This window comes from Colossoma macropomum, unplaced genomic scaffold, assembly GCF_904425465.1.
Source record: "Colossoma macropomum unplaced genomic scaffold, Colossoma_macropomum, whole genome shotgun sequence".
Lineage (NCBI taxonomy): Eukaryota > Metazoa > Chordata > Actinopteri > Characiformes > Serrasalmidae > Colossoma > Colossoma macropomum.
In genome coordinates, this window is record NW_023494806.1 from 28,401,695 (window position 1) to 28,415,737 (window position 14,043).

General features: G+C 41.4%; 1 protein-coding gene across 10 annotated transcripts in view; it reads left to right on the forward strand.

Moving 5' to 3' along the window:
- LOC118827025 (probable E3 ubiquitin-protein ligase HECTD4) overlaps positions 1–14,043 on the forward strand; it is a 171,767-nt gene that overhangs the window by 132,357 nt on the left and 25,367 nt on the right. For all 10 annotated transcript variants that reach the window (XM_036598209.1, XM_036598214.1, XM_036598211.1 and 7 more), the window contains 5 exons: positions 1,272–1,451; positions 1,622–3,015; positions 3,095–3,302; positions 3,570–3,793; positions 5,426–5,571. In XM_036598209.1, the coding sequence (XP_036454102.1) occupies positions 1,272–1,451; positions 1,622–3,015; positions 3,095–3,302; positions 3,570–3,793; positions 5,426–5,571 (2,152 nt within the window). The remainder of the gene's footprint in view (positions 1–1,271; positions 1,452–1,621; positions 3,016–3,094; positions 3,303–3,569; positions 3,794–5,425; positions 5,572–14,043) is intronic.

Below are 14,043 nucleotides of genomic sequence, written 5' to 3' on the forward strand. Positions count from 1 at the left end.
AGACGTGGAGGCTGACTTCACGTGACTCAGAAGAAAACACTACAAGCCTTCACACTGCAAGCACTGGTAGTGTCCTGTGATTGGGTTGACATAGCTAGTGGGTGGAATTGGGGAGAAAATTGGGCAAAATGGCCAAAAAAAAAAAATCAGCGTTCTACGGTACAAGCAAAATTCTCCCATTTACTCATTTTTTTAAAAATACTACCAGAATTTAGATTTTTGCACCCATGCAAGATACAGGTTTGGAACCAAACTTAATTGTGCACAAAAACAAAACTGCAGAATTCTCACTGATTTGTGTCTCAGTGGCCTCAAGTGCTACTATATGTATACTTGTATGGGACATGACAAGAAAATTAGCCTATTGGCTTATCGTTCATAACCTAAATGACCTGCTAATTAACTAACCTGCATAGCTGTCAAATCTTTAGTTAAAAGACTGACATCTTTTACCTCTGCTGTGATCTTGCTGCGTGAATGTAAATCTTATGGGTTTTAAAATGTTGTTTGTTGTACTGTAGTATCACAGAAACAGGGCTCACTGCCTAGCTTTGTCAACCAATATGACTCCATCAAATTAATATTAAACAGGCTAACAAAACTGCTGAGCAAAAAAAATGTTTCTAAATGGTGTGTTTAATTTGATTGCATTGAGAAGTTAAAACTAGTGGAAATGTGTTTTTATAAGCATAGTGTAAAGATTGCAGCGTCAGTTTGCAATTAAAATGCGGTGGAAAGCAACCTGCACACTCACACAAGTGATGGGCATTCTGGCTCCTTGAAGTAAGTCAGATCCATTAGATCTGTTCACCAAGAATAACCAGCTCTTTCAGTTCCACAAGTGCTCCTCATTCAGTTATTGAACCACCATTTTAGTCATTTCTGGCTGTAACATCTTAATAGTTTTACGATGATTGAAATACTGTTTATAAAACAATGCAATATCTAAACTGATTTTTTTTATTAAATGGTAGATATTGTTAACTAATTTTGGAATTCAAGTCTTTGTGTACATTCTAAAAAAATGTGTTATTTTTTAAAATAGTTCCAGTCAGAAATGGATGTAAATTGAATAATTAAAATTCTGTTAATAAATGTAAAAAATGAACATGAAAGTGTTTTTTGAATATTGTTGTTGAATGTTTTTGTTATGAAATGGCTGTTTCCTCAAACTTTTCTGGCAGAATATATACCTGTTTTGCTTTTTTTAAGCTATATTTGCTTACAGCTGAACATCAGTAGTTCAGATTTCTGCTGGTCTCTCCTCATAGGCGTGTCTCCCACTCCTGGGGCAGTGTTGGTACTGCATTCTTTGCCTCTAGAGTTTCCCCTGGCCATGGCCTTTGCTGAACAGTTATTGACCTGGACCCTAGGTGACAGCAGTGAGCACTCTGAGGAAGAGCTGGACACTGTTCCTTCTTCAGTGCTTCTGCAGGTCGTGGAGCTACTGGGTAAGAAATGATCATTTATCTGACTTGTTTTCTTACCTCTGAATTTTAGTATCAGTGTTCTTTTCGTATCTGATACCTTTAAATATAACTTCCATTTTACCTCTATAATAGGTCACAAATTCGTACCTGTTTTTATTGATCGGTTACCTTATTCATCCATCTTCCATAAGGTGGGCTTCTGTGGACCACTGATCTTGCACCTTGTATCAAGGAGCTGATTTTCCACCTGCTGGCTGAGCTTTTCCGCAAGATTCATCACTTGGAACAGCGCAAAGGCCCTTCAGGTCTATCCAGCTCCATTGCACTGCTTCTCAACCCATGCCTGGCAGTGCTCATGGCACTCCAGACAGAACTCAGAAAACTTTACGACCGTGAGACCCAGAGCTGGGGGCTAGCTAGTGGAAGCTCCTGTACTTCAGGGAGCAGTGGCTCTTTGGCACTAGCTGCTGAGCAAAGCCGCTTCTCCACATACTTCCATGCCCTCATGGAGGTATGCCTAGCTGTAGCAGAAGTCACTTTGCCACTCAACATGGGAAGTGGAACGACAGCTGTGGGAGCTCTTTCATCATCCAGCGCACCCAACCTTAGCGATTCCTCATCTTCATCATCATCTTCACCAGGCCAGACTCCCCAAAGCCCAAGCTTACTGTCTAAGCGCAAGAAGGTGAAACTTAAGCGTGAGCGAGCTGCAGCATCCGTGTCTGCTGTGGCCGATGCTTCAGGAAAACGGGGCTCTGGAAGTGGCACAAGACTATCAGAAAGTGATAGTGCCTTACTAAATGTGGCTGGGGGAAAGCCTGAAGATATGCTGTGGTTTCATCGTGGGCTGACATTACTCATGATTATACGACACCTAACAAACAAGGACCCCCAGGGCCTGGGGGTTACTGCGGATGCTGTAGCTGATGCCTGCCAAGCCCTGGTCGGTCCAACTGCTCATGGACGGTTGCTGGTGCTGTCTGGCATTCCGACTCACTTGGAAGAAGCTGTGGTGCGTAACGCAATCCGAAAGGCTTGCAATGCACATGGGGGCCTCTTCAAAGATGAGATCTTCATTCCTGTTCAGGTAGATGACCTTAAGAAGACAAAAGGACCTGTGGTCAGAACTCCAAGCACTCCCCAAGATGCAAAGGCAGAAAGACCTCATGCAAGCACTATGGACACTATGGACAGTCCAGATAGCTCCAGCAGTGCCACCCCAGCTGTAAGCATGAGTGCTTCAGCCTCAACTAGCCAGACCTCCATCTGCAGCTCCTCTCAGGGGGTATCTAGAACTGCCAGTGAGCTCTCTGTGGACCAGGAGCTTTTGGCAGGCACAGTAACCCCACAAGCAGCCCTTACCCAACCACAAGGACCTCTTGACCCCCACACAGTGTCTAGTCAGGAAAGCCTTGATATCTCCCTTTGTAGCACAGGAAGCCTTGGTAGTCTTGGTAGCCTTGGTGAGCAGCCTGATAGTGGAGAGACAGCCTCATTGTCAGATGGAGGATCCTTATACACAGTCACCTCACTAGACAACAATGCCAGCATGGCACGACCCATTAAGGGTTATGCTGTTATAGAGGTAGGTGAAGATAAACCAGTATGGATGGATGCCATTTTGGTAACTGTCAACTGGAAGATGACTAGACTTTTGCTTACAGGTACGGGCCAGGGCCAAAGTGGAGAAGATTCGTGCCAGTCTCTTCAACAGCAGTGATCTGATTGGCCTGTCCAGCCTTGAAGGTGAGGAGGAGCTAATGGAGATGACGAATGAAGAGATCCTGACTGCCTCCAGTGTTAACCAGAGCCTGTTTGACACACAAGGCAGCTCTGCACTTGAGGACTACTTCCTTGATAAAACTATCAGAGGTTAGAATTTTTATATTTGTTTTTTGCCTTTTTTTTTGCTTTAAAATATCTTAGTCAGGAACAATGTACACAGTAGTACTGACAGCACAAAGCAGTGATATCTCTCTAATGACAACCTATTAATGACATCTTTACAGCAGACACCTTAATGTTCAATATATCCAGTATGTTCTTGCAAGTTAATCTGTTTAAATTTTGTACAGACCACCTTTTATACTGTAGAGACTCGTCCTTTAGACTTCTACCTTGCATGTGATGATCTTACAGGAGACAAGCTGGTTCCTGGGGCACGGGATGTGCTCACAGACATATTTAAAAGTTGCATACACTCTGAGCAGATGCTAAGCCTTACACCTACCAAGCCAGTGAAAGCATCTGATATTTATCTCAGCAAAGAACAGATCAACTCACAGACACCAGGCAACCTGTTGCATGTTTTCTTCAACCACGTACGACCTCCGAAAAAAGTACTTGAGGATCAACTCACACAGGTTAGTGCTCACATATATGCTTACAAATATGTAAAGATCGGTATACATTCACTGACCAGTTTATCACATCCATGTTGTGTTTACCCTCATTGTCCATTTTTGCTTGTCCATGTTAAAGGTGTACTTTGTAGTTACAGATAAGATTATAATCTATCTGTTACTATGCATAATTTGCCCCTCTTTACCCCATTCAGCAATGATCAGGACCTCCACAGGACCACCACTGAGCAGGTATTATTTGGGTCATTGGCCATTTTCAACATAGCAGTGACACTGACATGTGGCATGTTAGTGGGTGTGAGTGCTGCACAGAGTAGATCACACAAGGCAGTACTCCTTTTTTAACAACTCTCATTAGTGGGCTGAGAATAGTCTGCCAACCACAAATATACAGCCAACAACATTTTGAGGCAAAAAAACAACCACTAATGAGGGACTTGAGGATGACTAAAATAAAGTGAGCATCAACAGATGAGCTGTCCTGTCTAACTTTCCATCTACAAAGTGGACCAACAAGGTGGGTGTGTCTAATACAGTAGACAGTGTGGTAAAAAAATAAATAAATAAATAAAACAGAAAACAGTAAAATATGTGTAGAAAAACACAGGGGAGAGCTGGGGAGAAGCTCCTGGCAGATACCCAGAGGTCTCCAAAGTCTGACCAGAATTACAAGAAGTTATGTATTCCCCAAGTGGGGTGTTGTTACATTGCATTTGCATTGGTTAACAGAGAACAAGAGTTATATTCATTAGTTACACCTAATTGTGATATGAATAAACAAGAGATTTTTAACATATATGCCTAAATAATGACAAGGAAGGAAACTTGTGTATGGTCAGCAAAGTCTTCACAATCTCGTCTCTTCCAGATAAACTAGCCTGTAACTTCAAGGCCACTTAAACAGTGATTCACTGGAGCTAGCTAGGCTTCAGGAGAGGAAAGCAGGAGATAAGAAAGACCTAGAAATAGAATATGTGGAGTTGCTGATTTGTTATCTTCCTTGCACCCAAAGAACAGTGACAGTTCACCCTCAATTTACAAGTAACACCTATAACATATAAAGCATGCATATATCATGAGGATACGAGTAGTGTGACTGGCTATAAGAATTTCATGTACCATAAGTGAAATTACTGGTTACATATATCATAGGTGAAATTATTGGTTACATAACCACAATACTAAGTGTGTACAATGTTTTTTTAAAAACTGTCAACACACTAAAATGCCACTACCATTTCAGTGCTGCTGTAGTGCTGAGAATAATCCACTGCCCAAATAACACCCACACCATGGCGGCCATGTGGGGGTCCTCACCACTGATGAATAGAGTAGAGGGGAACAAACAGATTATGCTGAGAAACACATGGACTACAATATGTAATTGCAGAACTACATGGACAGTGAATGTAGATGGGTATACCTAGTGAAGTGGCCAGTGAGTGTATTTGGGGCTACCTTGTATGATGATCCCTAGACTCCCTAGCCTTTGGAGTTTCAACTAGTGCTGTTTTTTCTTATCTGTTCTGCATTCATGCACTTAAAACAAATCATTGAATGTCTGTCTATGGCCTGCTTACTGTTAAAGAACAATAACAATACTGTTTGTGCCAACGTAATTTCTGTCTACAGATTCTTCGTAAATATGGCACAGTAAAACCCAGCAAATGCAAATACAGCAAGGCAGGCAAGGAGCAGCACCAGGGCAAAGTGGTCAGCACCAAGAGACCTATTAACAAGCCCCCCATGAAAGAGAAGTCTGTGCTCAACAGTGTCCGGTGAGTCGTTGTTCCTGCAAATTTGTTAAAAACACTGAAATTTTGGGATGTGCATTCATCCAACTTAAAAGTGCTTAGTTAGTGAAATTACGTGATGAGAGACACTTCCACAACTATTCTGGCTTAGACATCATGTGTTGCATAACTTCCGTATGTTTTTTTTTTCTCGAAGTAGGCACTGAAACTAAATCAGGAAGCACTGTCATCAGACATACAATTACAACCCCATTTTAAAAAAAGTTGGGACACTTTGCAAAATGTAAATTAAAAACAAAGTGCAATGATGTGCAAACCATATAAACTCTATGTTTAATTGAAAATAGTACAAAGACAATATATCAAATGTTGAAACTGAGAAATATTATTGTTTTTTGAAAAATATAAGCCTATTTTGAATTTGATACCAACAATATGTTCCAAAAAAGTTGGGACGGGGCAACAAAAGGCTCTTAAAGTTGTGTAATGCTAAAAAAAAACACCTGGTGGTTGATTGGCAACGGGACAGTAACATTACTGGGCATAAAAACAGCGTCCCAGAGAGGCTGAGTCTTTCACAAGTAAAGATGAGGAGGGGTTCACCACTCGATGAAACGTTTCTCAACATAAAACAGCAAAGAACGTTTTGCTTTTCATCACCTACGGTACATAATAATATTAAAAGATTTAGAAAATCCAGGGAAATTTCTGTATGCAAGGGACAAGGCCAAAAACCAGTATTTGCTGGCCATGGTCTTTGTGCCCTCAGATGGCACTGCATTAAAAATAGACATGATTCTGAAGTGGAAATCACTGCATGGGCTCAGGGACACTTCTGAAAACCTCTGTTTGTGAAAACCACTCGGCACTTCATTCACAAATACAAGTTAAAACGCAAAGAAGAAATCATATATAAACAGGACCCAGAAATGCCGCCACCTTCTCTGGGCCTGAGCCCATTTAAAATGGACTGAGCATAAGCTGAAAAGTGTCCTGTGGTCTGACAAATCAACATTTGAAATTAATTTTGGAAATCATGGATGCTGTGTCCTCTGGGCTAATGACCACTCAGCTTGTTATCAGTGCCAGTATTCATGATGGTATAGGGGTACATTAGTGCACATGGCTTGAGTGATCATCTGTGAAGGCACCACTAATGCTGAACGAGATATACATGTTTTGGCAACATATGCTGCCATCCAGATGACATCTTTTTCAAGGAAGGCCTTGCTTATTTCAGCAAGACAATGCCAAACCACATTGTGCACGTATTACAACAGCATTGCTCTGTATCAAAAGAGTCTGGGTGCTAAACTGGTCTGCCTGCAGTCCAGACCTGTCACCACTGAAAACATTTGGCACATTATGAAGTAAAATTATGACAAAGAAGACCCTGAACTGTTGAGCAACTGAAATCCTATATCAAGCAAGAATGGAAAACATTTAAAAGGACTTACAGCAACTGGCCTCCTCAGTTCCCAAACGCTTACAGAGTGTTGTTAAAACAAAAGGTGATTAAACACAGTAGTAAACATGCCCCTGTCCTAACTTTTTTGGAATGTGTTGTTGGCATCAAATTCAAAATTGGCTTATATTTTTCAAAAAACAATAACATTTCTCAGTTTCGAAATTTGATATGTTGTCTTTATAGTATTTTCCTTTAAAAACTTGTTTTACATGATTATTTGTATATCATTGCATTCTATTTTTATTTACATTCTGCACAGTGTCTCAACTTTTTTTAAAATGGGGTTGTAAGTTGAGATGGCTCAGTCTGTTCTGGAGGTTCAGAATCTAAATTGATCCAGGAATATTTATTATATATATTATTCTCAGCCGCATGTTACTGCATGTCAGTGTTTAAACCTGTTACTTCATTTCCATTTTTCAGTATTTTTCAGCCAAATGACAAAAGGTATACAGACCTACAGAACGCTTTAATTGTTTTAAAAATAAACATGTTAATTTTTAATGATCTCTCAAATTATACACACTTGAATACAAAATACAGTTGTGGATACATGATTGCATTAGCACTTTCTAATTGCTATTTGAATTTGAATAAAGAAGATTTAAAATAAATACCAAACCAGCCAATCTATAAAAATGTCAGATTCCTGCCTATTCATGAATCTAATGTCTGACATCTTTCTTTTGTTAAATCTGTACAAGACATCGGTCTGGAATGTCGAATTTCTCTATTTCTCTATCTTCCTCCAAGATGCTTACAGATAACAGTCAATGCCATCATGCCAGGAGAGCTCAGTTTTACATACCTTACAGGAAATTGTGTTTTTGGATTACTGTGCTGCTCAAAAAGGATCCTCACTCAGTCTGTCATCATGATATTTTAAGCTTTTACAGAATTCCTTTGACAACATGATACATGAACATGACAACAGGATACAGGAACATGACATCTCTTGTGTCATGGACATCACAAACACAGAATTTAACCAGACTATGTGAAGAAACAGATTCATTGAAAAACTAAAAATTGCAGATTCCTGAGGTCCATCCACTTCTTGAGAAGTTGAATAATCTGGAAGACCAGATTGCAGTTGAAGAGCCATTTGTCTGTTTATGAGATAAATTAGAAACATATTCAATATTCAGTAGGCATGGTTGCGAACATTTCCTAAAACTAAAGCTCTTTTGGTTTTAATTTAAAGTTTGAAGTCTTCAGTGTTATCTGGATTGTATGATAGGAGCTACACATGACTGAATGAGTGAGGGTCTTGGCTTGGTAGTCAAAGCTCATGTCCTAGCTAGATGTCGATAGGATTGACATAACCTATTCATCAGTCTTTGGTGAATAAAATTAAAATACGAAGCTACTTATACTGCAGTACAAAAAAACTCCAGGACAACTCATGACTTGTGTGATAATTTGAAATACAGAATTGAATTCTGGTCTAAGATGTATGGGTGGCAGTACTGTCAATTCTGTCAACCTTTCATTACATCAGATGTGGCTGTTTAGTCACCGTTTAAGACATGACTGTTAAAACGTTACATGTATCTTATTCATTTTATAATTGTTGCTCTTTGTAGATGGGTAAAGATTCACATATAGTAACTGCTTGATAACATAAGGGCTTGTAAAATGATGCTTGAGATGAAAGCCAGGGAGTTGCAGAGCGTTGTCCGGAACAGATTCAGATTCAAGCTTCAGTGCAGCAGAAAGAGAAAAGTTAGCCCTCCTAAGGACAAACAACTCATCCATTTTGTTTCCAAGTGGCAGACCATATAGCAGTTCTCTCAAAGAAAAGTTTTTTAGTTGTTGTTCTCCCTGTGTTTTCCTCCAAAATTCATGTTTTCGTTGTTTTACATGACCTCAACAAAACTAATCTCACTCACAAATTATCCAGATGCAGATAACGCGTTGCTTGCTCCAGGAAGCAGTAACACACTAGATCACTATTATACTGTTTTAAAGGTGGCATTTCACTCTGTTCCCCATACAGCCTTGGGCCTCCTTATCACTGCCTAGTTCATCTTTTCCCAACCTACAGGCAAAAGCTAAAGTCTGTCAAACTTGTGATCAGTCCAAAAAGCAATCCCCTTGTGTATATATATGTGGATATATATTACTGCAGGTTTGAAAAACTCAAATCTCAGGATCAAATACCTCTCTCTAATTCACACCCTGCGCAAATCATAGCACTGATAACACCCATTCCCCCAACTATGACTGCTACCCAGCCAGTCACCTTGCCTGCACTCAAGATTTGTGAAGACAAATGAAAAAAAAACAACAAAGTTTTTTCCACGCATCAACAAAGAAAGTGAAGACAAAAGTCTAGTTAATTAAAATAAAAACAATTTAAAATAGCACAGCTACATTATAACACAGAAAATACAGATGACGGAGACTACAAGTACAAACACACAAACCGACTGACTCTATACTGTAAAAAAATAATAGTAATAATTGTGCAATATGTATAGATGCATAAACAAAGTGGCAGTGCATAGTAAAATGACTAGAGAGATGTAGTAATGTCCAGCTGCTGTATGTATATATATATATATATATATATATATATATATATATATATATATATGTGTATGTGTGTGTGTGTGTGTGTGTGTGTGTGTGTGTGTGTGTGTGTGTGTAAGTAGTACAGAGTTGTACACAACGTAAAAATATGGGAAGACCACTTTAAAGTAATCCAAAAACACAATTTCCTGTAAGATATGTAAAACTGAGCTCTCCTGGCATGATGGCATTGACTGTTGTCTGTAAGCATCTTGGAGGAAGAGAGAGAAATAGAGAGGAAGCCACTTGGCAGAACCTTGCAAGTCAAAAATTGCAAGTCATTGTCTGCTTTTCAGCTAACACTGCTTTTTGTTTAGGAAATAGTATTAAAAATCATTTACTGAAGAGATTAACACCTTTTTGAAATAGTTTTTCTAAACTTCTAAATTACACACACCCAGATACCAGGGCTGCTTGTGTGCTAATGCACACAAACATGCTCGTCCGCACATATGGATATTTCTGAATTGCGTTGGGTGGAGATTTTTTTCGGTGTTTTTTAGTGTTTTTATGGGGCTGGTTAAAATGTTTCTGAAAACGCTTTAACCAGCCACATGGTGATTGCTGTTTTACATGTTCTGACATGGCTAATGACCAGGCTGTTTCTTCAGTTTTATTTAGAGTTTCCCCAGCTTTGCTCCCAGTTTTAGTCATTGTCAAAAGTGTTGTTGTTCACTGAGAGAATGTATCCTATCTAGCCAAAAAGAGTTCGAACAACCCTCGATCTAAGACACTGCCAGAAACAAGAGCCAGTGCTGATACCTAGAAAGAAAGATAGAAATTTCAGAATTAAACTATAGCATAAGTGCAGTACAAGACATTTCCATAAGTGCTAGATTAATTTTCATTTAAATATTTCACAAAGAGATGGGTCATCAGTTGGCGTTTGAAGTTGTCTTGAAGAAGGACTCTGTTGTTCAGACAGTCAATGGAAGTTCATACCACCAGTGCCAGAAAGACTTGAAGGATGGCGGGGGGTACTTGTCCGTTTTTGGCTTTGTAGGCAAGGAGGGTGTTAAATCTGATGCAGGCATCTACAGGAAGCCAGTAAAGGGAACACAGCAGTGGAGCGATACAATTTATTTTCTCAATACTGAAGACAAGCCTTGCTGCTATATGGTTGCCTGCATAGGAAGGCCGTCAGGAGTGAGTTGCAGTATGTAAGCCTTAAGATAAAGAAGAGACGCACCTGGGTGGCCTCCCTAGAGAGAAATCACTGAGTCAGGTTTGCAGTATTACCCGAGAATAATAACTAGTCATCCAGAATAACACCAAGGCTTTGTGCCTCTTCAGACAGCATGACCAAATAGTGCTCAAAGAAGATGGCAGTCTCATGGAGAAGATGTGTACTTCCCGGAATCAAGTTTCAAGTTTCAAGTTTATTTGTCATTTGCACAACGTGTCAGGACATTTATGCATTGAAATGTTTGTGGTGAGGCTCAGACAATCACACTACAGAAAGTAAATAAGTAAAAATAAAATTACAAGAAAAACAAACTGAAATATATTAAATATACACAAAATATAGAGAACATACCGATAAAATATACACAAATATAGAGAAATGTACACAAATATACAGGCAATATACATTTTAAAGTGACTTAAGTGATTTAGTGTTATTGTTCTTAAAGTGGCTTAGTGTTAATTAAGGTGTTATTGTCCATAGCAGAGATGATATGATGTAATAATAATACTGACAAAAAGACTGAGTGAAATGGTAGTTGGTGAAGGACCCACAGCTTCACAGCTTGTTCAGAAGCCTGACAGCCTGTGGATGGAAACTGTTCATTAACCGGGTTGTCCTAGCATGTATGCTACAAAATCTCCTACCTGATGGCAAGATGGTGAACAGGCTGTGTGCTGGGTGGCTGCTGTCTGACCGGATCCTTTTGGTCTTCCTGAGGCAGCGGGACTAGTAGATGTCCTGTAAGGCTGGTAGTCTGTTGCCTATGATGGCTTCTGCCGTCCTCACCACTCCTTTAAGGGCCTTGCGGTCACAGGCAGTGCAGCTGCTGTACCAGACAGTGATGCACCCTGTGAGGATGCTCTCTGTGGTGCATCTGTAGAAGTTGGTGAGGATCTGAGGAGGCAGACCAAACTTCCTGAGCCTGCGCAGGAAGAAGAGACGCTGACGGGCAGATCTCACAATAGTGTTGGTGTGGAGGGACCAGGTGAGGTCATCAGTGAGGTGTATGCCGAGAAACTTCACACTGCTGACTCTCTCCACTTCGGCTCCATTGATGAACAGGGGAGAGTGACCACCCCTCTGCCGCTTCCTGTAGTCCACGATCATCTCCTTTGTTTTGCTGATGTTGAGACAGAGATTGCTGTCATGGCACCACTCTGACAGAGCGCTGACCTCGTCTCTGTAGGCTGTTTCATCTCCATCAGTAATGAGGCCTAGGATGGTATTGTCATCAGCAAACTTGAAGATGATGTTAGACGTGTGTTTGGCTACACAGTCATGTGTATACAGGGAGTAAAGGAGGGGGCTAAGCACACATCCCTGTGGAGCCCCTGTGCTCAGTGTAGAAGAGAAGCCGTTACCAACTTTCACCACTTGGGGTCTGCTCGTCAGGAAGTCCAGTATCCAGTTGCAGAGATGAGAGTTCAAACCCAAGTCTGTGAGCTTAGGAATGAGTTTGGCAGGGATGATTGTGTTGAATGCTGAGCTGTAATCTATGAACAGCATTCTTACATATGTGTTCTTTCTGTCCAGGTGCGTGAGAGCAGTGTGTATTGTTAGTGCAATGGCGTCGTCTGTGGATCTGTTGGAGCGGTATGCAAATTGGTCAGGGTCCATGGTGGCTGGAAGTGTTGAGCAGATGTGGGCTTTGATCAGCCGCTCTAAGCACTTCATAACTGTTGATGTGAGTGCAACAGGGCGGTTGTCATTCAGGCAGGTGACAGACGATTTCTTGGGTACTGGAACAATTGTGGTTTTCTTAAAGCACTTGGGATTCACTGACAGTCTTAAGGAGAGGTTAAAGACGTCAGTGAAAACCTCAGCCAGCTGGTTGGCACATACTTTAAGTACACGGCTGTGGACGCCATCGGGACCGAGTGCCTTGCGTGGGTTAACTGCCCTGAAGGATCTCACCACCTCAGACAGGGGAATGGCTAGAGCGCAGCTCTCCTCATCTACTGGGAGTTTCTCAGCAGGTGAGGTGTTGGTAGCCTCAAAACGAGCATAATGAGCATTAAGTTCATCTGCAAGTGAGGAGGAAGAGCCCCTATCACAGATCCCACCTTCTTTGTAGTCAGTGATGGTGCGCAGGTCACTCCACATACGTCTGAGATCAGAGCCAAGATAGTCGGATTCCAGTCTGTCCCTGTAGCTCCTTTTGGCCAGCCTGATGGTCCTCTGAAGGTCATATCTGGCCTTCTTGTAGCTAGTCGGGTCTCCAGAGTTGTAGGCAGCAGCCCGAACTCTTAGTTTGGCTTGAACCTCAGCATTGATCCAGGGTTTCTGGTTGGGAAAAGTTCTGACATTGATTTTTGGTACAATGTCTTCAGTGCATTTATTGATGTAGCTAGTGATGGAGTCAGTGTATTCATTGATGTCTGTGCCAGCCGCATCACGGAACATCTTCCAGTCTGTGGATTCAAAGCAGTCCTGAAGTGTGAAGATGGACTCCTCACTCCATTGATAGACTGATCTGAGATCTGGTTTTGCCTGTTTAAGTCTTTGTTTGTATGTGGGCAGGAGAAGAATAGAGGTGTGATTAGCTTTGCCAAAGGCAGGGCGGGGGAGGGGTTTGTAACTGTCCTTGATTGCGGTGTAGCAGTGGTCAAGAGTCTGTTCTCCTCGGGTGGGAATTTTAATGTGCTGGTAGTATTTGGGCAGAACCTTCTTCAAGTTTGCCCTGTTAAAATCCCCAACCACAATAAAAACAGCCTCAGGGTAAACGTTCTCAAGTCCATCAATGGTCTCGTACAAAACTTCCAAAGCATGTGACTTATCTGCCTGCGGTGGGATGTAGACTGTAGTGAGAATGACTGAGCTAAAGTCCCTGGGCAAAAAAAAGGGTCGAACTTTGACTGTTATGAGTTCAATGTCTGGAGAGCAGTGACTAGCTAGAACCGCTACATCTGTTCCCCATCGAGAGTTCACCATAACACATACCCCGCCGCCTCTGCCCTTACCAGAGTCCAGAGTTCTGTCCTGGCGGTAGATGGTGAAGCCGGCCGGTGTGATGCCGTTGTTCGGTATTGCCGCGGAGAGCCACATCTCTGTGAGCGCTAAAACGCAGCGGCTCTTGATGTCGCGCTGAAACCTGATCCGCGCGTTCAGCTCGTCTATTTTGTTCTCCAGCGATTGAACATTTGCAAGTAGAATACTTGGAAGAGGAGGGTTGAAGCACCTCTTCCTTGTCCTGCATAATATCCTGGCGCGTCTGCCCCTCTTGCGCTTCCTTGAGCGATGATCGGATGTTCAGAAGAGTTTGTCG